The 12881-nt window shown below is 60.7% G+C and overlaps 6 protein-coding genes across 6 annotated transcripts; 4 read left to right on the top strand and 2 right to left on the bottom strand.

The window, feature by feature from the left end:
- Positions 1-185: 185 nt before the first annotated feature.
- PAN0_009c3896 (secretory lipase) lies at positions 186-1574 on the bottom strand (the record flags this gene model as incomplete). Its single annotated transcript, XM_014800855.1, has 1 exon — positions 186-1574. The coding sequence occupies one exon, from the start codon at positions 1572-1574 to the stop codon at positions 186-188; it is 1389 nt and encodes a 462-aa protein (XP_014656341.1).
- A 251-nt stretch (positions 1575-1825) lies between these two features.
- Positions 1826-2149, bottom strand: PAN0_009c3895 (uncharacterized protein; the record flags this gene model as incomplete). The annotated part of the gene is made up of 1 exon (XM_014800854.1): positions 1826-2149. One exon carries the CDS (start codon positions 2147-2149, stop codon positions 1826-1828), a length of 324 nt encoding a protein of 107 aa, XP_014656340.1.
- Positions 2150-3401: 1252 nt separating this feature from the next.
- Positions 3402-6472, top strand: PAN0_009d3894 (uncharacterized protein; the record flags this gene model as incomplete). Its single annotated transcript, XM_014800853.1, has 3 exons — positions 3402-3548; positions 3668-3751; positions 3902-6472. The coding sequence occupies 3 exons, from the start codon at positions 3402-3404 to the stop codon at positions 6470-6472; spliced, it is 2802 nt and encodes a 933-aa protein (XP_014656339.1).
- Positions 6473-6837: 365 nt separating this feature from the next.
- Positions 6838-8943, top strand: PAN0_009d3893 (high nitrogen upregulated cytochrome P450 monooxygenase 2; the record flags this gene model as incomplete). Its single annotated transcript, XM_014800852.1, has 3 exons — positions 6838-6904; positions 7024-7065; positions 7166-8943. 3 exons carry the CDS (start codon positions 6838-6840, stop codon positions 8941-8943), a joined length of 1887 nt encoding a protein of 628 aa, XP_014656338.1.
- A 453-nt stretch (positions 8944-9396) lies between these two features.
- PAN0_009d3892 (maoC family dehydratase) lies at positions 9397-10488 on the top strand (the record flags this gene model as incomplete). The annotated part of the gene is made up of 1 exon (XM_014800851.1): positions 9397-10488. One exon carries the CDS (start codon positions 9397-9399, stop codon positions 10486-10488), a length of 1092 nt encoding a protein of 363 aa, XP_014656337.1.
- Positions 10489-11368: 880 nt separating this feature from the next.
- Positions 11369-12461, top strand: PAN0_009d3891 (glycoside hydrolase family 10 protein; the record flags this gene model as incomplete). The annotated part of the gene is made up of 2 exons (XM_014800850.1): positions 11369-11991; positions 12059-12461. The coding sequence occupies 2 exons, from the start codon at positions 11369-11371 to the stop codon at positions 12459-12461; spliced, it is 1026 nt and encodes a 341-aa protein (XP_014656336.1).
- Positions 12462-12881: the final 420 nt, after the last annotated feature.

Here is a 12881-nt window from a genome sequence, read left to right as displayed (position 1 = left end):
AACGCACTCTCAACGCACTCTCAGAGCACGCTTCGCTCTTGTGGACCCTTTGCATTGATTGCAGACGGTATTATTATAAAAAAGGAGCAGAGTCGGGACCTCGGCTCTTCCGAGGTCACTCGTGATCCCTGAAGGTCAGCATCGACCGTGGGAACTACAGAGGAACATCCGAAAGTGCACTGCGACTAGGGCGGTGTGATGGGGCCAAAGGGCTTGCCGAACGCACTCTGCTTGCCGTTGAGGCTGCGCAGCTGGTTGGCGAGGTCCGAGCCCAGCACCTGGTCCGCCGAGGGCGTAGTGATGCCTGCGATGGCAGGGATGGGAGTGCCGCAGATCACCTTGGGCGTGGTGCCGTCAAAGGCCTGCTTGATGAACCACAAGCTGGGCACTAGTCCAAAGATTTCGGCGGTGAGGTGCTCGGCGATCGGGTAGGGCGAAAAGTTGATGTTGGCGCCCTTGGCACATTGCTCCTTGACGTAGGCAGCGGCAGGCTGGTACGGCACGATCTCGTCGGGGATCGCATGCCAGATGAAGCGCGGGAACTTGGGCACCGACACCGTGTAGCTCGCCTCGGCCTGGACCACCGTCTCCTGCTTGAGGATGCTCACGATCGGCGCCTCGTTGAGCAGGTTCGTGTCGTTGACCAGCGAAAAGACGTTGAGGAAGGGGTAGGTCGTCACCACCTGCGGCAGGCAGAAGCCACGGCCGCGGATCTGCTTGAGCGTCTGCTGACCCTTGGCGTTCAATCGGGCCTCGATGAAGCTCTCCATGTCCGGATGCGCGAGCGCCAGACCCGAAACACCTGCCAGGGCAAAGCCGGCAAAGGGTCCTCCGTTGAGGAACGTAAAGGTGTCCTTGGCGCTCACAGGCGTGCCGCCGTGCGAAGCACCAACAATGTTGAGCTCGGGCGCATACGATTCAGCGAGCGAAGTCGCCCACACGGTGGCGTGCGCACCGCCACTGTAGCCCTCGAGAGCGACCTTGCTGTCGGCCGGCAGGTTCTGGTAGTTCTTGAGCGCGCGGATGCCGTCCAGGATGGCCATGCCCTCTTCGTAGCCAGCAATAAAGGCGGCCTTGAAGCCTTCGTGATCGGACGAAACGACGTAGTAGCCCTGCTGCAGCGCCCAGCCGATGACGATGGGCGTGTCGAGCACCGCCGTCACCTTGTTGGGCTGGTCGAAGCCAGTGAGGTAGCTGTAGCTCGGAGCGCAGTCGAGCGCCGTGGCATCCTCGTACACCTGGTACGAGAAGATCTTGGGCGGCGAGGCGGGCTTGGCCGGGATCCACACGGTGGCCACGTCGGCCACCGCCTCGTTCTGCGTGTTGGTCGTGCGATACTGCAGCTGGTACGATGCGGCGTTGTTGGCGTTGCTAATGTCTGTAGGCACCTTGCGCGATTGGATCACCTGGCCCTTGGCGAGCGTGCCGATGTTGGATGGCGTCGTGTAGAAGGGGTCATCGAAAGGGTTCGGCAGCGCCGCCCTACGGTCCAGCGTCTCGGCCGCCGGTGCCGCAAGTACGGCCGCCGTCGCCGCAGCCAGCAGCGAGGTGATGGAACGCAGGGACACTCGCATCGTTCCAAAGTGATTGGAGGGAGACGCAAGGGAGGAGCGAGGTAGGGGCCGGGTTGAGAAAACGAGGAGGGAGGCGGAGGGAGGGGTGGAAGAGGGAGAGTGGGGTCGCTTGATGCTTCTAGCAAGCACATTCTTGTGGGCTGGATGGCGGGCCTTTATAGGCGATGGCTGCCCCAATCGATCCAACGATCGATCCATCGAGACGATGTCTCATGTTGGCCCTATCCTGGCGCCTGCATTTTCATGCTCGCTTAGGCTGCAGAGGCGTCCCTCTTGGCCTGCAATAGGTGCAGCACCATCCTGGCAGGGTCCTGGAGCGGACTCGGATGCAGAAGCCGGCCGCCGTTTGATGCGGGGGAAAGCAGTCCGACCGAGTTCGAAGCCGAGCGGCTGGAACACACTAGCCGACGGTCGTACGCGCCGTGGGGGAGCGTCGGGGTTGCCATGATATGGATGTGCGCTGCAGCTGCAGGCGCAGGGCCAGAAGAGGAGCAGCTCGTCCTCGATCCGAGGTCCAAACGAGCCAAGGAACGAACAAACGATCGCACGAAGATGAACCGATCTAATGAGTTCATACACATCCGGGACACGGGCTCACCATCGGCATGCGAACTTTGCTGCAGTTCTCAGGGCCTCGCTTAGGAAGAAAAGCCCGCTAGGATAGCACAGAAGAAGCCGATCATGCTGCACTTCGGGTCTCACCCTAAGATGATTTTCGTAGCCGAGGCGCCATCGTGCAGCTAACTTAGCCTCGAGCATATACGTCCACCCGGTCGTTAGATGCCCTTGTACCTCCATCCGCTCCGTTTCACCGGCCAAGCGAGCTATGCTTCCATCCCGAAGCTCGCTCGTAAGATGGTGGCACCATTGGCTTGGGTTGGCCTCACGCCGACTCACAAGACCGGTTTCTGATCGTTGGTGCTTCAATACCCCGCAGTGGTCTGATCGAGCTAGGTTCGAGACAGCAGCAGAGATTTGAAAGACCACGATAGCATGAAAGCTCCGAATCTTGCGTACCCGCAAACGAGCGTGATTTCATGCGGGGAAACGCTGTCAGACCTGCTGTCACGCCTGCCGTTGCCTGCCTGTCCATCTTTCTTAGCGGAGAGAGCATCCGAATGGATCGGCGGTTCGACTTCCGAGCCTACGAGTTTGGATGTTGGCGCCCAAGCAAATCCTACTGGAGCCCCTTGCGTGTCTGAAGGCTCGCCAAGGCCGAATCAGCTTGCCAGCTCGACCGGAAACGGCCCCGACTTTTTTATCGGCGAAAATTCCGAATCGGATCGGGAGACAGCCATGGGCGGCATCGCGATCGTCTCTGAGTACAAATTTCTTGCGAGTGCATTGTGAGATCCGTACCAGCTGTCGAGTTGGAACGCGGACCCTTGGAGGGCCCTGCATGTGCTCTGGCCGCGCAGATGCGCATTCGGTCTGGGTCCGAGCTAAGCTGCTTCGTGTCGAGGCCGGCTTGGCCACTTGACCGATGGCCAATTCAGCCAGAGAGGCGCATACAGGCCAAGCTGCTGCGACGACTGCGCTGTCTTTCACAACACCCGCCCCGCGCGAAAGCGACTAATGCGTTGATAGGCATGGCGACGCGAGCTGACCAAGTTGGCCGTGGCTTGGGCAGGCCGAGCGCGGATGCGGTCCCGGCCACCACAACACGGTCCACTGAAGGCTAAGGCTAAAAGACGCCGCTCATCAAAAGTCGAGCGGCCACGAGAGAGAGCGCGGGCGTGTTCGAGTGACTCAGCACTGCGAGGCGACCGCGTCCCGTGAGGTGGCAGTAACTTGGTCACCGCAGAAAGCCAGTCGGATGTGCCGCCCATGGGACGACGAGAGACGGCCAGAGACTGCTGTCGGGCCGTATCCGATCCGAACCTGCACCGAGCCTCTGTCGCTCTCACCTTTGCCAACACGCGTGTCGACACGGACGCGCCGCAGCCGTGCATCGCGGTTGCAATTTCTCTCTCCGTGCGCCGCCGCTTCATGTGTCAAACGGCTAATCGCAAGAGACTTTACTCTACCGCAACCGCAACCTTCGTACAGTCACATTCTTTCTCACCTCGTGCTCTTGCGCTGGCGCAGGGCAGTGGAGCTCTCAATCACCTGCGCCATGGCCAGCAGGACTGCACGACGCGCACAGGCTGGAGGCCAAAGCGCAGTCTGTCGCCCCTGTATGCCGCTTGACGCCCACTGCGCTTCATCTGCATGCAGGCTCACCTTCTTCCTTTCTTCTTGGCTGGACTGGGCCCATGCGCGCAGAGCTGAGCTCGACTCAGCCATGGGTCCAGTGCAGGTTCAACTCCTACTTAAGGCGCGGCTAGTTTGCGCCTGGCCCTTCCCCTGCATCCATTGCAGACTTTTCGGACTCATCCCCTTTCGGTGCCGCGGTCGTCTCTTTGTCCTCTGTGACCCCGGTGATGCCGGCATCCGACGGCGAAGACGACTCTTACTCCACCGAACTCGATCCAGCCTACCAGCTCTTCAACGAAGACCCTGAGCTCCTTTGCTTTTGCGACCTTGAGGACTACGACGACGTCGAGGCGGCGCTGGAGTCCAGAGCGGAAATCCTTGAGGAGGACATCGAAGAATACGAAGCCGAAGCGGAGAAAGTTCGATGGGATCTCCGCCACCGTATGGGCCTTTACGATCAACAGTACCTGCAAAACCTCTCTCAAAATTCGAGCCGAGCCCGACAGGCCGTCGAGCTTTTGCGACCCAGGATCACGCAGCTCGTATCGCAGCTGGACATCTTCAGAAAAGCTCACTTGCTAAGGGACAAGATGGCCGAGGACCAAGCGGCAGAGGAGCGAAGGATGGACGAGATTGCGAGTCTCCCCGAGCTCGCCTCCACACCTCAAGAGGCGTCGGCAACCTCGGATCTTCAAGCCGCCTGGGAGCGAAAGGACTACGAGCTGGTGGTGCAGCTGGCTTCGACTCTGATCGAGGACACCTCGGGCGCACCGGGCCGCGACGACCTCGACGGCGTTCGCCAGCTCTGTTCAGGCCTGCGACTCCGTCACAAGGCGTACGGGGCAATGCGCCTGTACACGTTGGGCTATGGAGACGCAACCAGGCTGGCGGAGCTTCTTTCGACGTTCGGTGCGGAGGTCCAAGCCGAAGACGGTCTCGAGATGGAATCTACGGCAGCGAACCAGTCCGAATCGGCTACGCGGCGCAGATCGGCTCGAATCAGCCAGTCGCGCGGACAGAAGCGATCGGCCACCCCCAAGGCCAACGCGGGTCATCCGAGCAAGCGCAGCAAGATCGCCCAGGCGGGCCAGCCCAAGCACACGAGCAAGAGCGAAAGGATCAGCATCATCCACTTTCCAGTCGAGCTCATCCTCATGATCGCCAACCATCTCAGCATCACGGATCGCCTCCATCTCGCCAACACTTGCCACGACTGGCGTCGCATTCCGCAGCTGTGGCAGTCGCTCAAATTCAAACGTATCAAGGGCATCGGCAGGGAGGGATGGCACCGCGACACGGTACAGATCTGCGTCGCAGCCATTGAAATCTGCCAGCGCCGCTCGCGCGGCGCCTTGACGTGCGTGAGGCTCAAAGGCTTTGTGACTCCCAGCAACGTTGGGCCCATCCTCGACGTCCTCGGGCTCAGCAGCGCCAGCCTCCAGCACGTGGCCATCCCTACGCTCGATCAGAAACTGTGCTTTGACCGCCTCTACTACCGTTGCCCCAATCTGACGGACATCGACGTGCGCTTCGCGTGCACTGCGGAAGCAACCGTGGTGTCTCAGGAGGCACACCGCATCACGAGTCCTTTCGAGTCGGACACCTTGCCGTTCCAGCTGCGCTCGTTCTATTCGAGGTCGGATCTGCCTTACGGTCCGCTCACATCGCACATGAAGGGGCTCCGGGTCGTGCGCTCGATGGCGTACAAGAGGCAGAAGAAGCTCAGCTTTGTCGAGGGTCTCTTGCGGGCGGCGCCCACGCTGGTCGAGTGGTGGGACGACATTGGCTCCGACTGGTACCATTCCACCGTCAACCTTGGCGATTACGGAATCGAGCGGACTCCTAGCTCGCCTCTCGTCTTCCCCAAGCTCCGTCGCCTCAATGCCCTCTGGAGCGAGATCTTCCTCGACTGCGAGTTTCCCGCCCTCCGTGAGGCTCGGATCAACTCGGTGCGCGGGCCCTCGACGCTGGAGCCCTCTACCAGCGAGACCTTTTCACGCGCCGCCGCCATCATCGCCGCCAGTCCCTTGCTCAAGAAGCTGGAGATCCTGCTGCCTGCCGGCGTCGCGGCGCAGAAGCAGATCTATGTCGCCATCGGCAAGCTGCGCCACCTCGAGGATCTCACGCTGACCTCGACGGACAATTCGCTCTCCCTGCGGACGCTGTTGAGTGCGGAGGAGCAGCTGGCCACGCCCAAGAGCCCCTCGCAGGAAATCATGCCCTCGCTGCACACCCTACGTCTCGTGCTCAAGACAAGCGGCCGAGGCAACGAGGCGGTGGTGAGCGATCTGGTGGAGATGCTGCTGATTCGCTATTACCGCAGGGAAGGACATCCCTATCAAGAGGCCAAGGAGAAGATGCGGCAGGCTCGCCAAGCCCATCGGACCTACCAGCTGAGCCTGACGAAGCCGCCGAAGCCTCCGAAGCCGCCGGCCAAGAAGACGGCCAAGAAGAAGAAGGGCGCCAGTGACGCGGCCGAGGATGCGCTCGAGACGAAGGAAGACGTGAAGCCGCCGACGTTTGCGCCGGTGCTGCCGCAGCTCGTGCTGCCCTCGGAGAAGGTGTACGATCGCGGCGAGATGCGGTCGTGGTGGAAGACGAGCGAGAGCCTCTTGTCGCAGCTCGTCTTTCAGGTTGTCGAGGCAGAGAATCCAAGGGAGTACAACGAATCGACCCGCTCCGGATCCAGGGCCTACTACTAGGCGAGGAGGTCTGCATCCGCCGGCCCTTCTTGGGGCATTGGTCCCATCCTTGCTCTCCACTCGTGATGTTGAAGTGGTTGCTGTTAATTCGACGATCGTCTCTTCTTTGCAGCTGTCTGGCGGCAAGCTGAGCTATGGCGAGCGTGCGAGAGGACGAAGCAGGGACTGCTCGCGCAACAACGGCCATCGGAGAAAGCCAGCGTGATTCGAGCGTCGAACAAAGGAAGCATGAGGATGGTAACCTGCAACGGCCTTCGAAGAGCGAGCGCGGGATCGAGCGTCGGCAGAGCGAATTGCATCTCCGCTTCCCTCGGGTGCGTGCGTGTGCAGCAGTGGATTTTTCCGAGGCTGGGGCTCCAACACGCATGTCAGCTGTCGTCTGTCGGAACGGCATGTCTCAGTCGCACGGCGCCCTGCATCTGTCAAGCTTTTGTGCGTGCATTCGCCAGCCGGCCGCGCCGACGATTTGCATGAGCCTTGCACAGTTCGGGGATTGGCAATCCAAGCCACTGTCTGCAAAGTACTGCTGCCCTGACTTGACCCTCGCTAAGCCGGCGCGCATTCGACGCTGTGGCCGGGCGCTTGGGCCACAGGTACGCAGCTCGGGCAGGCGGCTATATGTATCGCCCTGCCCCTGCCATCAATGTCCCAACTCACGTTTCCTCCCTCCTCCTGACACTCCAAACTAGACAGCCGCGATGACGTCGACTTCCGCGCAGAAGCCATCGTTGTTGGTGGACGACCGCTTTGTGCTGATTGGCACGCTTGCGCTCGCATCGCATCTGCTCCTCTTTCGGCTGGTGGATCTGTGGCCCGAGCAAATCGCCAAGCTGTATGTCGGGCTGTTTGCGCTCGATCTGACGGTGCGCTACACCTACCTTCACTCGGGCATCGTCGGCACGCTGTTTGCCACCATCGTGGATGTGGTGGCATACACCGTGTTTGTGCTGGCGAGCATCGGTGTGTATCGGCTCAAGTTTCACCGGATCGCCGACATTCCCGGGCCTACATCCTGGGCTCTGTCCAAGTGGAGTACGTTTGGGATCGATCGACAGGGTCTGCGACCACGAGCGGTGCATGCGGCTCATGTCGAGTACGGCGATGTGGTGCGTACGGGACCTTGCGAGGTGAGCATCAACTCTCCCGATGCCGTCGCGGCGATCAGTGCGGCCAAGAGCGAGTGCTGGAAAGGACCTTGGTACGACAGCGCAGCCGGTGGTCGCGAACCACACATCATGCGCAGCCTGATCAACCTCACCGACCGAACCGAGCACCAGCGCCGACGCAAGACGTGGGACGCCGCGTTCAGCGCCAAGGCACTCAAGGGCTACGAAGGCGCCTTGGTCAACAACATGGAGATCATGCTGCGCCAGCTGGCCAAACGCGCCAACGCGGACGAGGCGATGGACATCGACGACTGGGGCATGTTCTTTGCATTCGACATGATCTCCGAGGTCGGCTTTGGTCGCAATCTGGGCTTGCTCGAGCAGGGCAAGCTGTCGCCGATTCTGGAGCAGCTTGAGGATCTGATGAAGTTTCAGCAGGTGGTCAACAACCGGCCGTACATGATCGAAGTGACGCGCCAGATCCCGACGCCCAAGGGCGCGTACGCGGGCATGGTCATGGAGCTGCTCGAGCAGCGAGACAAGGACGCCCATGGACAGAAGGCCGACATCATGCAATTCCTCTACGAAGCCAGTGCCGAGGAGGAAGGCACGGATGAACACTCGAAGACGTTTGACAAGTACAATATGCGCAACAACCACGGCCGACGTGCCGAGCTGGCTGCCGAGGCGCGTCTCATCATTGTTGCCGGCAGCGACACGTCGTCGACGGTGATGGCCATGACGTTGTTTTTGCTGCTGCAGCATCCCAAGGTGACAACGCAGCTGCGTGCCGAGCTGGACCTCGTGTTTGGCACCGACTACGAAACGGTGCTGAGCGACTTTACCCGTCTCGACCGCGAATGCCCGCTGCTGAATGCGGTGATCAACGAGTCCATGCGTCTCTTCCCTCCTCTTGCCGGCGGGCTGCAGAAGGTCAACACGCGCGGCTCGACCATAGTCCCACTGGCGTCGGGAAGCAAGATGGTGGTACCCAAGGATGTGGTGATGACCATTCCGACGTGGACGATGCAGCGCGATGCACGCAACTTTAGCCCGGCACCCAACGTCTTCCGCCCCGAGCGATGGCTGCACCCCGAGAGGGAGGAGCGCTTCGACCGACGTGCGTTTGTGCCGTTCTCCGCCGGCGCGACTGTTTGCGTCGGCAAGCTGCTGGCGTATATGGAACTAAGACTGGTCATTGCCAACCTGGTGCGCAGGTTCGATATGACGGCGACGAGCGATTTCGACCCCGTCGCTTTCGAGGACGGCCTGCGCGACGTGTTTGTCTCGACGCGCCTCAAGAAATTGTCTGTCAAGCTGACGGATAGGAGCAGCGGAGCCAGCCAGGCAGCTGCTGCGGTGTAGATGGCGAGTCGTAGCTGCTCTGACGGCCATGCAATCAATCCGGGTCTCATGGGCCGAGTTTGTGAAGCGTGTGAAGCGCGGCAGATCCGATCGCAACCCACGCTGCACCGTCAGCTCGGACGTCTTCCGACTCAAAGATCAGTCTGAGACTGGGCACCGCAGCATGATCGATCGATCGCACTGTGATCACGGCACTTGACCCATTGTTCAGCGTGGTAGCGTGGGAATGAGGGTGAAGCATTGCTACGAGGTGAAGTCGGCACAGCGCCGAATTTTGCTTTGCAGGGTCCGGGACACGGAACCTGCGAGTTGCCGGTTTCCCACCGACGCTGCGGATGATCCGCATTGGACCCTTGCCGTTGCCTCATCCACCACGCAACACTATCTTGGCTCTGAACCTTAACCCCGGGCCTGTCGGTGAATCCCACCATGCGGTCCGATCTGACACTCGCGATGAGCCGCATCGGAGTTGGTCTTGGAGTCGGTGCGGCCGCCTACGCGCTGAGTGGTCTGCATGTGCGCTCGCTCTTCTCGTTCCTGCTGCGTGCTCCGCCGCGCTCCGACGGATGGCAGCTCGACTTTGCACCCACCGAGATCGGCTGGGCCGACCGCGCATTCCTCCTCCTCGCCGGAGTGCTGCCGAAAGCGGTAAGAAGCGTGTTGGGGCGCGGTCTGCGTGTGCAGGGTCGCGACGAGATCGAGCTGCCCCGGCTCGAGCTTCGCTGTCCCGTGCGCATCGGCGACGCGCAGAAGGCAGCCTATCGAGAGTCACTCGGCGCTGCAGGGGAGAACGAGGTGGGGGCGGAGGAGTTCGTGCTGGCTGCCGTGACGAATCAGCTCATGCTGCTGCTGGTCGTGCATCCACGTCTGCCCGTCTCGCCGTTGGGGGCGGTCAACGTGCGCAACCGCATCGAATTCCACGCCACGTTCGATACCGACCAGCCACTCACAGCACACGCCAGCGTCGGTGGCAGCGACAATCTTGCGCGCGTCACCCGCCGAGGCGTTGAGCTCGACATCCACATCGACGTCTTTGCTGCGTCTTCTGGATCGAAGCTGGTGATGCGACAGATCATCACAATTCTCGCCCTCGGACCGTCTGCACCGCGGTCGAAAGCACCACCACCTGCAGAGTCACTCGATCGACCGCGCAAGGATGCGGACTACACGAGCACGGGCACGATCAAGATGCACTCGACCTCGCCGCGCGCATGGTGCCGCGTGTGCGGCGACTACAATCCGATCCACGTCTCGTCGCTGCTCGCGCGCCTGTTCGGCTTCCGCGGCAAGATCGCGCACGGCAACCATGTCGTAGCGCACCTGCTGCATCTGGTCTCGTCCGCTTCTGGGCCAGGTTCTGTGCGCGAGATTACCGACACTAGCAAGGGAAAGCGTTGGTGGATCGAGATGCACTTTAAGCGGCCTATGATTTTGCCACTTCAGCTCGAGGCACAGATCGCCGTCGACAATACAGGGGCGGAATGGAGGTGCAGCGGTGCTAAGGACGACAAGGTTTACGTTCAGGGTTCCATCGGCGCTCTGTAACATTGAGCTAAGGACGGTGCAGTGCATCGTGCAACCAAGCAGTGTTTCGTGTCGCAGTTCCGGAAGAATCACAGAACGGGACATGGCCCTCCGATTCTTCGCAGTGGTGTGACTGGTGAGTCCGACTGGATCTTGATCGCGGGAATCTATGGGGTGCAGTCGAGAAGCGAGCTTCGGCTGAGTGCTGTGCGGGGAGCCGATGCAGACCGGCGACGTTTCAGCCACGAGGCGTGTCACCTCGCGCTCATCTCGGCGTGGCGTCTTTGCGCATGGCTGAAGCTTTGGCTCTGACAACCAACCTAGTCGCTACAGCTTTGATGCGTGGTAACGAGGCAACCGCGAAGGATACCGAAGCATGACAGACAGCAGGGATGGCTCGGAGCCTAAGTTGATCGAAAAGGGTTGCAGTGCGAATCGCGTTTATGCACAACCCCGCTTCGCTTAGGCCATGCATCTGGAAGCGTAATGCTTGCACCGTGGCGCTCCAACGAACCGGTTTGGCGCTAACCATAATGGGCGTGTGGTTGTCAGGCAGCGCACGGACAGCCAGCGTGCGATACTGTGCACCAGGGTCGCCGGTGTCACATAGGTGCCTACTGCAGCATCGTGCCGCGATGGAAGCTCGGCGTGATTCAGCTGATCGTGGGCCAGGTCAGACTTGAACCCCAGCGGTTATCGCTGTAGCAGCACCACCGGCAGGTGGCCCTTGCAATGTACATGGTCCGGACACTACTTTGCCGGTCTCACTGTAATGCTGTACCCAGCATCAAGCTCTTGGAAGGTATAAAGGGACGACGTCGTCGTATCTGCTCGAGTACCTAGCCCAACGAACCCAAAGGAACCCATCGAACAGGACCCAAAACGCCAAACAAACCTTACGATGAAGACCAACTTTGCAGCCCTGCTTTCCGCCACGCTGGTCGCCGCCAGCGCTGTGGATGCGTCGGTGATCCCGGCCGAGGCGCCCACGCTGCAGGAGCGTGCTGCCACTACGCTCAACGCTGCCATCAAGGCCGACGGTCGGCGCTACTTTGGCACGGCCACGGACCAGGGCACGTTCTCCATCTCGCAGGTGTCGAACATCATCAAGAGCGAGATGGGCTGCGTGACACCCGAAAACTCGATGAAGTGGGATGCGACCCAGCCTAGCCGCGGGCAGTTTACGTTTGGCGGAGCGGATGCGCTTGTCAACTACGCCACGTCCAACGGCAAGATGATCCGTGGACATACGCTGGTGTGGCACTCGCAGCTGCCGTCGTGGGTGCAGGCGATCACGGATCCTACGGATCTGACCAACGTGCTCAAGCAGCGCATCTCGACGCTTGTGGGACGCTACAAGGGCAAGGTGTACGCGTGGGATGTGGTCAACGAGATCTTTAACGAGGACGGTACCATGCGCAAGAGCGTCTTCTACAACGTGCTGGGCGAGTCGTACGTCAAGATCGCGTTTGAAGCTGCACGTGCCGCCGACCCGAACGCAAAGCTGTACATCAACGACTACAAGTAAGTCCCCTCCCTTCCCTTGTGCGAAAGCGAGAGAGAAAGCAATGCTGACATGTTTCGGGAATAGCTTGGATGTTTCGACGTATCCGAAGCTGACAGGACTGGTGAGCAAGGTCAAGCAGTGGCGTAGTCAGGGGATTCCCATCGACGGCATTGGGTCGCAGTCGCATCTGGCTGCACCGGGTTCGTTTGGAGATGCGTCGGGCGTGGGCGCTGCGATGAAGGCAGTATGCTCGGCCGCACCCGAGTGCGCCATGACCGAGCTCGACATTGCGGGTGCGGCGGCGTCGGACTATGCAAAGGCCACCTCGGCCTGCCTCGCCCAGTCCAACTGCGTGGGCATCACCGTGTGGGGCGTGAGCGACAATCTGTCGTGGCGAAGCGACAAGAGCCCGCTGCTGTGGGACGGCAGCTACAACAAGAAGGCGGCCTACTCGGCGGTGCTCAACACGCTCAACCAGGGCCACTGATCCGTCGTCACCGGCTTGCCTGTATGATGCATCGGGACCCGAGTCCACCATGCAATCCAGATACGAGTGTTGCTCTCTTCTTGGCTCACTTTACGCGTCTGTTTGAGTGGGGCGCGGGGAGGAAAAAAGGCTGAGTTCGCTGGGCCACGCGCGTGGAAGCAAGACTGCTGCTGAGCCCTTTTTCTCTTGCGCTGAGAGAGTCGCGGCGTGCGGCCCCTTTTTTTATTAATACTAATATTATAGACTCTGAAGGAAATCGCGCTCGTGGTCAGTCGAGTCCAACACCTGGCAAAAAGAGAAGGGGCGCGTCGCTCTTCCTTTTCGGCTGCTCACCGCGCGTGGCTGATTCTGCCGCTGCTGCCACTGATTCCGCACCGTCTGAAAGCGCCGGTGATGAGGTCCGTGGCAGGTGCACTTCCG

The sequence above is a fragment of the Moesziomyces antarcticus genome (assembly GCF_000747765.1).
Source record: "Moesziomyces antarcticus DNA, scaffold: scaffold_v10009, strain JCM 10317, whole genome shotgun sequence".
In the NCBI taxonomy this organism is placed as follows: domain Eukaryota; kingdom Fungi; phylum Basidiomycota; class Ustilaginomycetes; order Ustilaginales; family Ustilaginaceae; genus Moesziomyces; species Moesziomyces antarcticus.
This window is presented reverse-complemented; position numbering and strand designations above follow the sequence as displayed.